Here is a 15,914-nt window from a genome sequence, read left to right on the forward strand (position 1 = left end):
CAGATTTGTGGAGGGTGCCAGGTATACATGGGGAGAGAGGGGAAATTCCATTGCGTAAACAGAAATCTTTGCGCTACCAAACATCTTCGTTGAATTACTGCCCTGTGGTTGTTCTCCCGTGTCACTATTTTGCATCTGGTAAAAAACAGAACAAAGTCGATCTTGTAAACCTGAAGTCTGCCCAGCTCTGCTTCATTCATTCATTCACAAACAGTATTTATATACTGCTGACTCATAAAATATCAAGGCAGTGTGCAACAATATATACATATGCAGTAAAACATAAGATACTTAAAAGCAATACATAGGCGCACACAAACAAGCCCTTAGAAATATTTAGAGATGGGTGGAGGGACTCTTCCTGAACTATTCCTAAACTGACTTCTGGCTTTTTAAAGGCCAGATTCTAACATGATGGTTTGATCTTTCTATTATTTTATTAGATGAAATCAAACAGATTTCTCACACCACATTACACATTTTCTAATCTTCAGAGGTTTCCTACTCTCTTTTCCAATCAAATTGCTGGATATCATAGCAGCAATAGCATGACCTCACCTTCTCCAAAGGTTTCATCGGGATCTGGTGTCTCTTCTGGAGACATCGTGGAAAAAGTTGTACCCTCCTCTCCTCCGATCCTGAAATGGTTCCCTATAGATCAAATAAACTGGTTATTTTTAGAGCGACAAGCTTTAAGTCTGTATTAACTAGAAACAAACAAAGAAGCACAAAGATTCTTGTGGCACTCTAAAAACCAAGGACCAGAGCCCATTTTGTCAGATACATCAAGTGGTCACTTAAAGGGTAAGTATGTACACCCTGAGTACTGGAGGTGGGGCAAGTTTATAACGAGGCCAACTAGTCAAGTAGTGCCAGAGAACATCGGCAATGTCCAGTTGGGAGTAGGTGTAATCCACTCCCAACTAGAAGCCATTGGTGATGAATTGGCATAGCAAAGTGAATAGTGTAAGCACCTAAATAAATAACCCTAATGAGCTAACCATTCCCAGTCCCCTAATGAGTAGGAATGGGATCTGCTTGTTGATGCCAGTTTGATCGCATTCCATCAAACTGGCAAGCAGTTCCATTCCATGTTCCTTTGTTTTCCACCTATCTTCTGCTTTCAACATTTCGGTAAAGTCAGTTCCGTGTTAGCAAAGCAAAGATGCAGGCGGGACAGTTTCACGATAGCAAAAACCCAGTAGTGGGAAAAGCCGTGGAGCTCCCAGCATTCAGGATTGGTCTGCAAAGTTAGCGAGTGTGTAACCTATCAGGAAGTCCAGTGACAAGTTCAGTTTTAGAGAAATTCTTGCCTATCCCTACTAATGAGCCCAACCCAATAACCTTCAGGGTGGGATCTCCCTTTAAGACATCTTTGCCAAGATATAAAGACATGGAAGTCCACTACAGAATGTCCTAGGGGATTGAAATGTCCCTGCTCTGGTTCCTGTTTTCAGTGGTCTAATGTTTGTTTATAGAATAAATGTGGCACTGGGAAACTTGGGAGTTGGTTCAGACATAACACCAAATCATAGTTTGCATGAAGAAAGAAGAACTCATAATGCACTAGGGGAGAAGGGGGGAGGGAGGCAGGTGAAGACAGTATGAGAACCATGCCTTCCCATGCTTGTAATACCAGACTATGGTTTGGTATAAAATCTTATACACTTCTTGGACTCAGTAAGGATGTCATGGCCCCATCAGAGGACTCATCAGACGAGGATGACTCGGGAGTAACAGCAGCAGACCCAGAAGCAGCAGACCCAGAAGGAGAAATGGAGGAAACTCCTGAGAACCCAGCTCCTTCTCCCCCTCAGCTGCAGAGCACCCCAGACACAGCTGAAGCCCTTCAGCCAGACACAGCCAGTGAACAGGATACTCCCCCCTCACCTGCAGAACGTAGACAACAGAAGGTCAGGCAGAAGAGGGGCAGGCCTGTCCACTTAAGGCCAAAACGCTGATGGCTCACACCTGCTGACAAACCTGCTTCTTAAAGGCAAACCTTGGCTTCAGCTTGTTGCTGACTACAACGTCAGGCGTGACCACTGTGTGTCTTCCTATCCCCTGAACCTTGACTTGGACTGATCTCTCGGCAAACGAGACCCGGACCTTCACTGACGTCTCTTCTGAATTTCTGGCTTGACACGTAAGGTTTGAACAGCCTCTGCCTTTATCTTGCTTCCTCCTTGCTAGCCTGGCAGATTTATAGCCAAGCTGCCAGCTGAGGACTTACGGCCTGGCAATTACCAAGGAATCTCCAGCCCTGCCTGCACCCCCACCGACACTGCTGTCTCAGTGAAGAGCTGACAAAGGACTCCAATTGGATCTTGTATTCATTTGATTCAGACAATTCAGTGCAGGACAGCAGGAGGTCATTACTCTGGATTTTTATAGAGCAACCAATGAACCCACACATTTTTCTCTTCCATCGTCAACCATGTGCCCTTTTTTCCCGGTGAAATCATGTGACACAAAACAAATAAATAGTATAAATAAATAAGTGAATGCCCCTGCCCCAAGTTGGGCTAGTTTTAGTCATATGAAAATAAAATGGGCACATAGTTATGAGGCTCCCAGGCTATGGGGCCCCCGGGACTAGGGGCCTCAAAATAAAATGGGAGTGCATTTTGAACAAGATGGGCCATTTCTATGAACCTCTGCACATGCCTTTACATTACTTTTTCATCAAACAGGTCCCACGGGAATTTGACTTCTACTTACCATTGTCTGTTGATCTCCCAAGAAAATATGAGGTTGGCACCAAGTCAGGCTCTGTTGGGTTAATACCAGGTGGAGCAGAAGTTGTTCTCTCTGGGATGACTGCTTTCTCTGACAGCCCTGAAAGCACATCCTTGATTAAATCCCCTGCCTGCTAAGCAGTAGATTCAATTTATTGAAGTCATTTATATCCTACCTTTTAAAAGTACCAATCTTTCTGAAGCTTTTCCTTTTTCCTATTATGTCAGGGTTTTTTGGCTTATTTTATGGCTTGCTGCCTTCAGATGGCTTTGCCTAGCAATTTTAGGTGATCTTTCCTTTGTTCTAGTTTGCTCTTCAATTGTTCAGATTTTAATGTGTTTTTCTCTTATATTTTGACCTGTTTATTCATTCACTTTGAATTCAGCTTATGTAGCATGTGAATTGAGTCTTTATTCACACTCTTGTACACTGCCCTGCAGTCTTTTGATGAAAGGTGGTTAACAAATATTAACCAATTAATAAAGATGGCCTAAAATGCATTAGAATGAACAAATGAATTAAGATTGTGGGTTGCATCCAACTAAGTTTTACTCAGAGTAAACCCACTGAAATAATTAAACGTATGTTAGTCATGTTCATTAATTTCAACAAGAGAGAAAGAGAAGCATTTTAGAATGAGATTGCAACTGCCAGTCTGACTTACCTACCTGTCTACAAGGGATCATGCACAGTGCAGGTCATCACAAGTTACTCTCAGCTGCACATATTCTTTTAAAAAATTATTTCCTGAGAAAGATAAGCACATAGAAGAGCCCTGATGGATCAGGCCAGTGGCCCATCTAGTCCAGCACCCTGTTCTCACAGTGACCAAACAGATGTTTGTGGGGGAAGCCCAAAGACAGGACCTGAGCACAAGAGAGCTCTTCCTTCAAGTGAACATCTGACTCTTATTGTCATGAAGGCAGAGCATAGCTATCATGACTAATAGCCAGAGCTTGGAAAAGTTACTTTTTTGAACTACAATTCCTATCAGCCCCAGCCAGCATGGCCACTTTTCCAAGTAATTTTTCCAAGCTCTGCTAGTAGCCGCTGATAGCCTTATCCTCCATTTATTTGTCTAATGCTCTTTTCACACTATCCAAGTTGGTGGCCGTCACTGCCTCTTGCGGGAGCAAATTCCATAGTTTAGCTACGCGCTGCTTGAAGGAGGACTTCCTTTTTGCTCTCTTCTGTTATATGCCATTATTCACTAAAAGGTCATACAGTGGTTTACAACATCAAACGACATAATAACCATACAATGCAAGAACTTAAAAGCAATCATTTCAATATAACTCAGAACAAAAGCGTCAGTGTCAAATGACTCATAAATGATTCCAGTAATTTGGTACACCCCATAAAGGCCCATAGCTTGGTGGCAGAGCATCTGCTTTGCATGCAGAAGGTCCCAGGTACAATCCCAGAATTTCCAGGCAGGGCTGGGGATGTCTCCTGTCCGAAACCCTGGAGAGCTACTGCCAGCCAGTGTAGACAGCAATGTGCCAGAGGGACCAAAAATCGGACATTCACACCATGCATGTATTCCACTATTAAACAGTCATGGCTTCCCCCAAAGAATCCTGGGAAGTGTAGTTTGTGAAGGGTGCTGAGAGTTGTTAGGAGGCCCCCATTCATCTCAGAGAGCTACAATTCCTTGAGCGGTTTAATGATGCATCCCTTTTCCCAGGGAACTCTGGGAACTGCAGGTCTGTGAGGGAAGTAGGGGGGCTCCTAACAACTCTCAGCAGCCTTCACCAACTACACTTCCCAGGTTTCTTTGAGGGAAGCCATGACTGTTCAAAGTGGAATAATAGTGGAATAAATGCACAGTGTGAATGCAGCTTAATTGTGTGATTCAGTTATAAGGCAGCTACCTCTGTTCCTAGAGCCACCATTCCCCTTGTCCAAAGGCATGTTGGGAGGGATATGTCTTCACTCATTTTCTGAGAGAAAACAACTATGTGGCTAGGCATCTCAGTGGAGAGAGTATTCTCAGGAACAAGCACAGGGATGTGGGAAGCTGCCTTATAACTGAATCACGCCATTGTTCATCTTCTTCAGTACTGTCTACACTGGAGTGAGGTCACCACAAGGTGGTTGGGCTGAGGCGCTTTTCTGCGTTTCTCTTCCTCGGAAGGGTCGCTTTGCCGACCTCACCTTCCCCTCTTCTCCTTGCAAGTCAGTCGCCTCCAGAAGCGCCATGTCTTGCTGCCTGCAGCCTCCCAACACTTTGCTCTTTGTGAGGAACGTGGTCGACGACAACAGACTTGCAATGTGAATTTGGTTGCTATGGTCTGATAGTTCATGTGTGTGTACCTCTGGATTTCCAAACCCGCAGTCCAAGAGGATTTGCTTATGTTCAGTTTGAAGATGTCCGTGATGCTGAAGATGCCCTTCATGATTTGGACCAGAAGTGGATTTGTGGCCACCAAGAAATCCAGTTTGCTCAATGAGATCGGAAAACACCAAACCAAATGAAAGCCAAGGAAGGAAGAAATGTGTACAGCTCCTCCCATTTATGATGACTATGACAGATACAGGCATTCTAGAAGCAGCAGTTATGAAAGAAGGAGGTCAAGAAGCCATTCTTTTGATTACTGTCTACACTGACTGGCAGCAGCTCTCCTGGATTTCAGGCAGGGTTCTCTCCCAGCCCTACCTACAGAAGCTGGGGATTGAACCTGCGACCTTCTGCATGCAAAGAGATGCTCTACCACTGAGCTATGGCCATGCCATAAACTTGGAGCTGCCACCAAAAAGTGCCTGCCCTGAAAAGAGCCAGGACAGAAAAGACCCCTTCTGGTTTAGTTAAAGTACTGAAGACCAAGGGTGCCTCTAGACCCCTACAGAGTGTTTTTTCTATATTTCTGATCCATTCTTTCAACAATTGGAAATTGTTGGGCTCCAGGTCACATTGGTTGTAAGCTATAGATTTATTTATCTGTTTGTTTGTTTGTTTGTTTGTTTGTTATTTGATTTATATCCTGCCCTTCCTCCTAGCTGGAGCCCAGGGTGGCAAACAAAAGCGCTAAAAACACATCAAAACATCATAAAAACAGACCTTAAAATACATTAAAACAAAACAACTTTAAAAACATCTTTTAAAAAGGGTTAAAAAACATATTGTTTTTTTAAAAAAAACATATTAAAAGCAATTCTAACATAGACGCAGACTGGGATAGGTCTCTACTTAAAAGGCTTGTTGAAAGAGGAAAGAGAAGGCGCCTGCCTAACATTCAAAGGGAGGGAATTCCACAGGGTAGGTGCCGCCACATTAAAGGTCCATTTCCTATGTTGTGCAGAACGGACCTCCTGATAAGATGGTATCTGCAGGACGCCCTCACCTGCAGAGCACACTGATCGACTGGGTATATAAGGGATAAGACAGTCTTTCAGGTATCCTGGTCCCAAGCTGTATAGGGCTTTGTACACCAAAACTAGAACCTTGAACTTGGCCCAGTAGCAAATGGGCAGCCAGTGCAATTCTTTCAGCAGCAGAGTGATACCCCACCCCAGTGAGCAGTCTCACCACCACATTTTGCACAAGCTGCAGCTTCTGGACCAACCTCAAGGGCAGCCCCACATAGAGCACATTACAGTAATCCAGCCTGGAGGTTACGATTGTGTGGACAACAGTGGTCAGGCTGTCCCGGTCCAGAAATGGCCACAGCTGTCTTGTCAGCCAAAGCTGGTAACTGGCACTCCTAGCCACTCCTAGCCAAAGCTGGCACTCCTAGCCACGGAGGTCACTTGGGCCTCTAGCAACAAAGATGGATCCAGGAATACCCCCAGACTACGAACCTGCTCTTTCAAAGGGAGTACGACCCCATCCAAAGTAGGCAACTGACCAATTATCTGAACTCAGGAAACACCAACCCACAGCACCTCCATCTTGATAGGATTCAGACTTAGTTTATTGGCTTTCATCCAGCCCACCACCAAGTCCAGGCAGCAGTCCAGGGCTTGCACGGCCTCTCCCGATTCAGATGTTATGGAGAAATAGAGCTGGGTATCATCAGCATACTGCTGACACCTTGCCCCAAAGCTCCTGATGACCACTCCCAAGGGCTTCATATAGATGTTAAACAGCATGGGGAACAAGATGGTACCCTGAGACACCACACAGCACAACTGCCAGGGGGCTGAAAGACAGCCACCCAATGCTATTCTCTGAGAGCGACCCTGGAGATAGGATTGGAACCACTGTAAAACAGTGCCTCCAATACCCATCTCACCAAGTCGGCCCAGAAGGATACCATGGTCAATGTTATCAAAAGCTGCTGAGAGATCAAGAATAACAGGGTCACACACACCCTGTCCTTCTCCTGATAAAGGTCATCCATCAGGGTGACCAAGGCCGATTCAGTCCCATAACCAGGCCTGAACCCAGACTGGGATGGGCCAAGATAATCTGTTTCATCCATGAGTAGTTGCAACTGCTGCGCCACAACCCTCTCAATCACCTTCCCTAAAAAGGGGGCATTTGCAACTGGTCGGGTTTTGTCACAAACCAATGGGTCCAGGGTGGGCTTTTTCAGGAGTGTTTGGATCACTGCCTCTTTCAAGGTGGCTAGAACCACTCCCTCTCGCAATGATGCATTGACCACACCCTGGATCCACTCAGTCAAACACCCCTGGCAAGCTTTAATAAGCCAAGAAGGGCAAGGGTCGAGAGGACAAGTTGCTGGCCACATCATCGCAAGCAACTTGTCCACGTCATCAGGCCGCATCAACTGAAACCGTTCTGAAGAAGTTGCAGCAGATGTTGCACTGGACACCTCACTGGGGACTACAGTACATGTAGAGGGTGCATCAAGACTGCTACAGAGGCGAGCAACTTTACCCTCAAAGTGCCTTGCAAACAATTCACAGTGGGCCTCCGAAGGGTCTAAAACTCCATTTCCTGGAGTTGATGTCAACAGACCCCTGACAATACAGAAAAGCTCCACTGGACGACTACTTGAGGATGTGATGGAGGCAGAGAAGTGGACCTTCTTTGCCGCCCTCACCACCACACAGTAGGCACGGTTATGATGTTTTACTCATGCCCAATCAGCCTCACAGTACTTCTTTTACCACTTGTGCTCTAGCCGCCATCCAGCCTGTTTCATTGCCCTTAGCTCACTAGTGTACCAAGGTGCAAACAGGACTCCATAATGTCAGAGAGGGTGCTCGGGGGCAACCATGTTGAGAGCCCAATGCGCCTCACCGTTCCACAGTGTGACAAGGGCTTCAACAGGGTCACCTGCTCTATCTACTGGGAACTCCCCCAGGGCATTCAGGAATCCTGTGGATTCCATTAGGCTCCGGGGGCGGACCATCTTAATCTGTCCACCAGTGGTGCTGACTTACCTCTTGGCATGGAATTTTCAAAAGCAGCACTTATGCCTTCCTGAGCTTTTGTCATAAATAAAGCAGAAAGTGTATGTTAGCAAACCAGACAGTGCTTTGTAAATGTATTATTTTAAGGTTTTCTAATTCAACAGCATTGCTACCACCCACCTCCAAAAATATCATTCAAATATCATTATTCCTCCCATCCATTTTGTGCATCAGGACAACAAAGACACAATGTCTAGATAAGATCTCCAGTGTAGTAGAATGAATTAGCTGGAAACAAGAATTTGAGCTTTCCTCTCCCTTTACCATGAAACTTTTATTGTCATGCAAGCAGCCTGGGGTTCAAAGATAACACAGAGAGGGCAGTGCCCCCCCAAGGGGGGAAGACACAAGATTTTGGACTAGTACTCAGAAATACCACATTTATTGTAACCTGTGATAATGACCAATGTGTTTTAGAAACTGAAACATTCTCCAAGAGAACTGCTTGTACTGACTATTGCTGTCAGATAAAGTAGATTAAGATTCCTTTCCCCTTGAATAAGACCAGCTTTGAAATACATAGGCCATTTAGGTAATGCCACATATGCTAGACTACTATTATATGCTTTGCATAGGGCTGCCTTTGATAGCAGTTTGAAAGCTGCAGCTGGTGGCCTGGGTTGTTTCTGGGAGGAGGGGTGGAATGGGCCTCTGGATGCATATTACCCCAGTGTGTTTGACCTGCTTTTGTATGGCTTGAGTTAGGGATGGAAAGATCTGTCCATTCTGTTTCTCCCCATTTCTCATTTTTCTAATCTTAAATTCGGTTCTCCACATCTGCAGCAATTTGCATTTTAAAAAAAGGAAAATCCCCATGAAAATTCTTCAGCATTTCAGTGTGAATTTCTCCTAAGAAATACATTTTTGTATGCAGTTTTGACTAATGTATGCATGTTTGCAAGCAATTTATCCTGATATATTGCGTTTTTGCATGTTGTTTTCACCAATATATTCATTTTGTGCACTTTCCCTTAATGCATGCAATTTTGTAAGCATTGCTTGGTTGGAGAACTTCATTGCAAAATTCGGGTGAGCATGAATTTCAAAGGGTGGCTGTGTTTCAGTTCTTATATTGTTTCAGAAAGTATGAACTGGATATGCTCAGCTTTAAATGCGAACTGCATCAAAGTTTTCTTCCATCCCTAGTCTGAGCACAACTCAGGGTGTTACTTTTCCTACTCATTTAGCGCTATCAGTATGCATGGCGTACAAGACAGGTCTCTGCCCTGCAGAGCTTACAATCTAAAATTCAGCACAAATGATGGGGAGGGAAATGGTGTGAAGCCATTTCAGTTGCATGTTCAGAGGCTTAGTTACAGACAGACATGTGCAGAGGCTTAGTTACAAACTGAGAAGCAGTGTAAGATAGCCACAACATGAAACGGGATTTGCAAGTGAGATAGAGAGGAAGGACCATCTTTTTGCCATGATGTAAAGTGAGAAGCAACATGACTACAGGCAGACTATGGGGAATAAAGGAGAGAACCAAAGGATATGTATTTATTCCCACAGGATTGATGGGAAACATTGTCAATACATAAGGAGAGAGGAGAACTTCAGAGGAAATATGTGAAGTTCAGTTGGGCATAATAGAAACACTGAAAAAATGATTAAACAGGTGGAAGGAGGACTAGCTAAACTCCACATCATGGAGAACTAAGACATGAAAGGAATTCAAGTTGGAGAGAGTGTTCTGCAGTATGAAAGGTGGTGGAAAGGTCAAGAAGGGTGAGGACTGAATAAAGGCCTTTGCAGTGAGGAAGTCATCAGTGATTTTTGTGAGGACAGTTTCAGCAGAGTGCACTCACCTCCTTCTCTGAGGATTTCAAGACCTCCACCACTCTCCATATCTGGAGTAACTGTTTAAACAGAAAAAGCATCCAGGGCAGAAATTATGCTTTGGTCAAACAAGTCATCCATTATTCTGCCCATATAAAGTCAAGCAAATGATTACTCACAGAAGGTTCACTGCAAAGGGTGTTCGTGTGACAAGTCCTCTCACCGCTGAAGGAAATTTTAGGATGTCATGGACCTCTGTCATAGGCCATGGTCTATCATGGGCTGAGGTCTATCAAGGACTTTCTATCATGAATGCATTCTCATCAGCCCTACCACTTTCCTGCTCTCTGCATCCACACATTTGGCCCCTTGGGCTACGAATACATGGGGAGCCAGTGTGGCAAAGTGATGGTCAGTGCTGGGCTGTGACCTGAGAGACCAGGGTTCAAATCCCTACTTGTCCATTAAGCTCAGTGGGTGATCACGGGCCAGTCACTGCCTCTCAGCCTAACCTACCTCACAGGGTTGTTGGGAGGATAAAATGGAGAGGGGGGAGAAACGTGTACTCCACCTTGAGCTTCTTGGGATATAAATGCAATAAATAAATAAATAAGTCAAATGAAGGTTGCACAGTTGTCCCACCATTTCTTCTCCTGATAAGAGGGACTGTAAATGGTATCATTAAAGTTTGCAAAATGTTTAGAAGCATCACTGTGGTGTAGTGGTTCAGGGATGGGAAGCCTGTGGCCCTCTAGGCGTTGCTAGACTACAACTCCCAAGATCCCTCACCATTGGCCATGCTGGCTTGGGGTTGATGGGAGTTAGAGTCCCGACAACATCTGGAGGGCCACAGGTTTCCCCCATCTGTGGTGTTAGAGTGTTGCAGTAAGCTTGAAGAGACCTGAGTTCAAATCCCCCACTCAGCCATACGACATTCACTGGGCAAATGTAACAAACAAAAAGTTCTGTTTAAAGATTATTCAACAATAATGTCTTTGCTTATTATGCTGCACTGTCAGAACAGGCTGAGAATGATAGGTGAGAAAACAGTGATATTAGCCTGCGAGATGTACTTACCTCCTTCTTCTGGGTTCCTCAGCAACAGATCACTAGACTCTGGAGGAATGTCTGTCAAATGGCAAAATTTAAAAAGCTCAACATTTTCTGACCGGAGCACTGCTCCGTAGCATATTCATCGAAATAGTTCATTCAAACCTTTTTAAATTCACAAGTTGACATGATCTATGTTTTTTAAAATGCGCTTAATTAGACTGCAGTCCTAAGATTGGGAGGGAAAGGCAACTGAATCTCCTTATTCTATGTCAGGACTGGGGAACCTTTGGCCTGCCAGATGTTGCTGAACTACAGCTCCCATCAGCCTCAGTAGGCATGGCCAATGGCTAGGGATGATGGGAGCAGTAGTTCAGCAACATCTGGAGGGTCAAAGGTTCCCCCGCACCTGTCCTGTGGTCTGCTGGGCTTAAGCAAATGGAATGGAAGTGAATGTGGATGAACACTGCAGTTCTCTGTCCATTTCTGGGCTGTTGGATTTTATTTTTTAAACATTTCCCCTTCATTCGGAAACAAAGGGGAGGGAAACATTTCATCACACTCCGAAGCATGTCTAAATTTCCTTTTCTGGGGGAACTGGGACAGATTTGGATCCTTTGGATCCAGGCTGCTTTTCCACATTCCCCTGGAACAACCCCCTTTTGCTCCTACTGATGTCAGAGCTCTGATATGAGTAGGACCCTCCCAACCATAGGACTGCAGGCTAACTAAGTACTTTTAAAAAAAAGAGCATTCCAGGAGCCAGCAGAGACTTCAACATCTCTCTCTCTCTCTCTCTCTCTCTCTCTCTCTGTGTGTGTGTGTGTGTGTGTGTGTGTGTGTGTGTGTGTGATGTTGGTACTCTGTCTCCAGTATCAGAAGGGTAGATCCAATCTATAGCCCCTGAGATACCGTCCTAGGGACTATAAGACTGCATCCTTACAGACTCAGACAGGACTCTATGTTCTTGCTCTAAAGAATCACCCTAAACTAACAGTTTATAGGTAGATAGTTAATTTGAAAGAAGTTTCCATAAATAATTTTTGCCAGTGGTTTTTCAGACTCTATATCATATTTTTATGCAATACAATGTTTAAAAGCACCTGAACATTGGAACTCCCTGCCTATTGACACTGAATATGCATCCTCACTATATTTTTTTACACACCTGCTGAAAACTTTCCTGTGTCAGTAAGCCTGTCCAGACACATGATTCAGTTACTTATATTTGTTTTAATGTTTTCTTGAATTGATCTTCATTTTCAGTGATTATTATTTGTTTTTAATTAGCTTATGGATTTAGCCATGTTTTATCTGGAGAAAAATTTGGAGTTGTTTTTTTAATCAAGCAGTTTATAAATTTTCTAAATAAGGTTTCTAAATAAGTAAAGTATTTTCACATGCCTAAAACCATCACTCACTTCCTTCTCTGTGGGTTTCACGGCCTCCATCGCTCTCCACACCAGAAGCAGCTGTTTAAAGAAAACATAAGGGAGTGATGCTTTTGTTAGGAAAATCAAGCATGAAAAGCAATAGAATAAATTAATCATATTAGTGAGACAAACAAAAAAATATGGGTATGAAGAAGGCCTTACGTTCCACTCCAGAACTCCTTGCAGCTGTTCCATCAGTGGGTTGTGGAATAACTGTAAGATAAAGAGCGGTCAAGGTATTCCTCTGACAGCATGCAAGCTTTATGACTGCATACCATATTTTGGAGTAACATACTTGCAAAAAATATCTGTTGTATTTTTGTTTTTTTTCCTACTGGTGCAAAACACTATAATTGGTGCTTGATCTTCTACAAGAAGGGATTGACCACTTACAGCCATATCTGAAAAACTAGGCCTAAATCCTCTCTTGGCTAAGTCATAGCATCATATTAACTGGAAGGGTCTTGTGGGCCATTTAGTCAAGCCCTCTGCTTGACACTCAGAACCAGAAAAATGGAAATGGGCTGCCTTCAAATCAATCCCGACTTATGGCGACCCTATGAATAGGGATTTCATGGTAAGCGGTATTCAGAGAGGATTTACCATTGCCTTCCCTCTGTCCTCCCCAGTCCTCCCCAGCTGGCTAGGGCCTGCCGAGCTTGCCACAGCTGCACAAGCCAGCCCCTTTCTTGTCCGCCACTGCCAGCTGGGGGGCAACTGGGCTCCTTGGGACTGTGCAGCTTGCCCACAGCTGCACAGGTGGCAGGGCATGTAACCCCTGAGCCACTCACTGTGGAGGTGATCTTTAGCTGGCCCTTGACGCCCAGGAGACATGAGCAAGGATTTGAACTCACAGACTCTGGACTCCCAGCCAGGTTCTCCACTGTGCTGTACCAGAGCATCCTTAAAAGATCTTCCCTGCACAGGCTACCTGGGGTGGGAGTGGGGGAGGAAGAAATGCCCCAGCAGTGAGTCTTGGCCCATTAGAGCAAATAGGGCACTGCCCCACTAACTTGTGCCTGAGGACCTCCACTGAGGGACAGCCAACCATCACCCTAAATAACTGGTTCCATTTGTGACCTATCCTTACTGTCATGAGGTTTCTCCAAATATCCCATAGCAATTGCCCTCTTGTAACTTATGCCCATCAGATTTAGTCCTGCTCTTTGGGACAGCAGAGCATAAGCCTATGTTGTCTGCGACATGACAGCCCTTTGGGTATTTGAAAAGTACTGCCATGCCCCCACTTAGTCTTCCCCAGGAAAAACAGACCCAGTCCCTTCCGTCTTTCCTCAGTGGTGGCTGGTGGCTCCATGTCAGTAGAATCTGCTCCAGGTTTTAGTCTGAACTTTCAAGGAGCTGTCCAAGGTACTGAAACTAATTCTACTAAGTTTCAGGACCTTGGACAGCTCCTTGAAAGCCGGGACTGAAACCTATAAGAACATAAGAAGAGCCTGCTGGATCAGGCCAGTGGCCCATCTAGTCCAGCATCCTGTTCTCACAGTGGCCAACCAGGTGCCTGGGGGAAGCCCGCAAGCAGGACCCGAGTGCAAGAACACTCTCCCCTCCTGAGGCTTCCGGCAACTGGTTTTCAGAAGCATGCTGCCTCTGACTAGGGTGGCAGAGCACAGCCATCATGGCTAGTAGCCATTGATAGCCCTGTCCTCCATGAATTTGTCTAATCTTCTTTTAAAGCCGTCCAAGCTGGTGGCCATTACTGCATCTTGTGGGAGCAAATTCCATAGTTTAACGATGCGCTGAGTAAAGAAGTACTTCCTTTTGTCTGTCCTGAATCTTCCAACATTCAGCTTCTTTGAATGTCCACGAGTTCTAGTATTATGAGGGAGAAGAACTTTTCTCTATCCACTTTCTCAATGCCATGCATAATTTTATACACTTCTATCATGTCTCCTCTGACCCGCCTTTTCTTTAAACTAAAAAGCACCAAATGGTGCAACCTTTCCTTGTAAGGGAGTCGCTCCATCCCCTTGATCATTCTGGTTGCCCTCTTCTGAACCTTTTCCAACTCTAGAATATCCTTTTTGAGATGAGGCGACCAGAACTGTACACAGTATTCCAAATGCGGCCGCACCATAGATTTATACAATGGCATTATGATATCGGCTGTTTTATTTTCAATACCTTTCCTAATTATCGCTAGCATGGAATTTGCCTTTTTCACAGCTGCCGCACACTGGGTCGACATTTTCATCGTGCTGTCCACTACAACCCCGAGGTCTCTCTCCTGGTTGGTCACCGCCAGTTCAGACCCCATGAGCGTATATGTGAAATTAAGATTTTTTGCTCCAATATGCATAATTTTACACTTGTTTATATTGAATTGCATTTGCCATTTTTCTGCCCATTCACTCAAAGTGGATTCCACTGCCCCACTGACATGGCGTCAACAGCTGCCACTGCTTTCCTCATAGGACTTGTTTAACATATCACTGACCCTGTGAACCCCTTCCATTTTGTCTCTGCATCTTCTCTGTAGAGGCTAACTGAGTGAGAGGAAATACTCCAGCAGTGAGTGTTGGTCCATTAGAGTAAATGAAGTCTGCCCTCTGCAAGTCCTCACCTGCCTACTTTCTTACTTAACACCTACCCAGGAAGTAATATTGCCTGCCAGCTTCCTCCTCCTCGGTGTTGTCCCTTTTAGGACTCGGCAGGGAGGAGAATGAGGACAAAAATGATAATCAGTTGGCTCTGCCTGTCATTGGCTCTGGCTCCACCTACGATTGGCCTCTCTGCCTTCCACCCCACCAGTCCCAATGGGCACCAGCCACCACTGGACCCCAGGAAAGAGAAGAGGAATGCAGCGTAGCAGCATGTGAAGATACAATGTGTGTCAGTGTTGCCCACTAGTATTTTATGGCGCGTTCATGCTCTGTCTTCAGTGCAAGTAGAAGAAATTATACAAAATATGTGCTCATGTCAGAATCACAGACCCGTCTGTTCCCTTTTTGCAAAATCTGGCCTACCATGTTGCAAAGGTTCAGTTCTTACCCCAGCTATAAGAACACTGGAACACAAGCACATACCTTCTGCCACTGATGTGTCTGTCAACTGAGTATCTTCAGGCCTCTGGTGCTGAATCTCTACAGAAAGAAAGAAAAAAGCTTCTTACTGGAGACAGACATATAGAATCTAGCCATGCTGGTGGGCCTGCTGGCTAGGATGTCTGGCAGATGTGCATTTAGCAACAGTATGGAAGAGGGTCTATGCATACCCAGATGCATGCACATCTCCATGCACACAGGAATCCTCATCAATCAGAGTTCATACTACAGTATCATCATTGTCACTATCATCAAATGTTTTATGCACCGTTCACCATAAGGTCCCAGAAATGGGGAAAATACAATACTAAAATCAGCTGTAACAATGTAGGGATAGGGAAGAAATTCAATTCAATTCTCATTAAAGATGCATCTACCTAATGTGCACTTTCTGGAGCAATATGAGAACCTCAACACAGCCATCCATTGAAATTCGCACTTCTCTAATTTTGCAGCGCAGTTGTCCCCT

The 15,914-nt window shown here is 44.8% G+C and overlaps 1 protein-coding gene across 1 annotated transcript in view; it reads right to left on the reverse strand.

Moving 5' to 3' along the window:
• Positions 1-15,914, reverse strand: part of OC90 (otoconin 90) — a 40,487-nt gene that overhangs the window by 4,625 nt on the left and 19,948 nt on the right. Inside the window, exons 6-12 of the mRNA XM_061611850.1 lie at positions 15,428-15,484; positions 12,372-12,422; positions 10,978-11,028; positions 9,930-9,980; positions 4,897-5,057; positions 1,891-1,963; positions 559-651 (exon numbers count right to left, since the gene is read on the reverse strand). Coding sequence (XP_061467834.1) covers positions 559-651; positions 1,891-1,963; positions 4,897-5,057; positions 9,930-9,980; positions 10,978-11,028; positions 12,372-12,422; positions 15,428-15,484 — 537 coding nt within the window. The remainder of the gene's footprint in view (positions 1-558; positions 652-1,890; positions 1,964-4,896; positions 5,058-9,929; positions 9,981-10,977; positions 11,029-12,371; positions 12,423-15,427; positions 15,485-15,914) is intronic.

Source organism: Rhineura floridana, chromosome 1, assembly GCF_030035675.1.
Source record: "Rhineura floridana isolate rRhiFlo1 chromosome 1, rRhiFlo1.hap2, whole genome shotgun sequence".
NCBI lineage: Eukaryota > Metazoa > Chordata > Lepidosauria > Squamata > Rhineuridae > Rhineura > Rhineura floridana.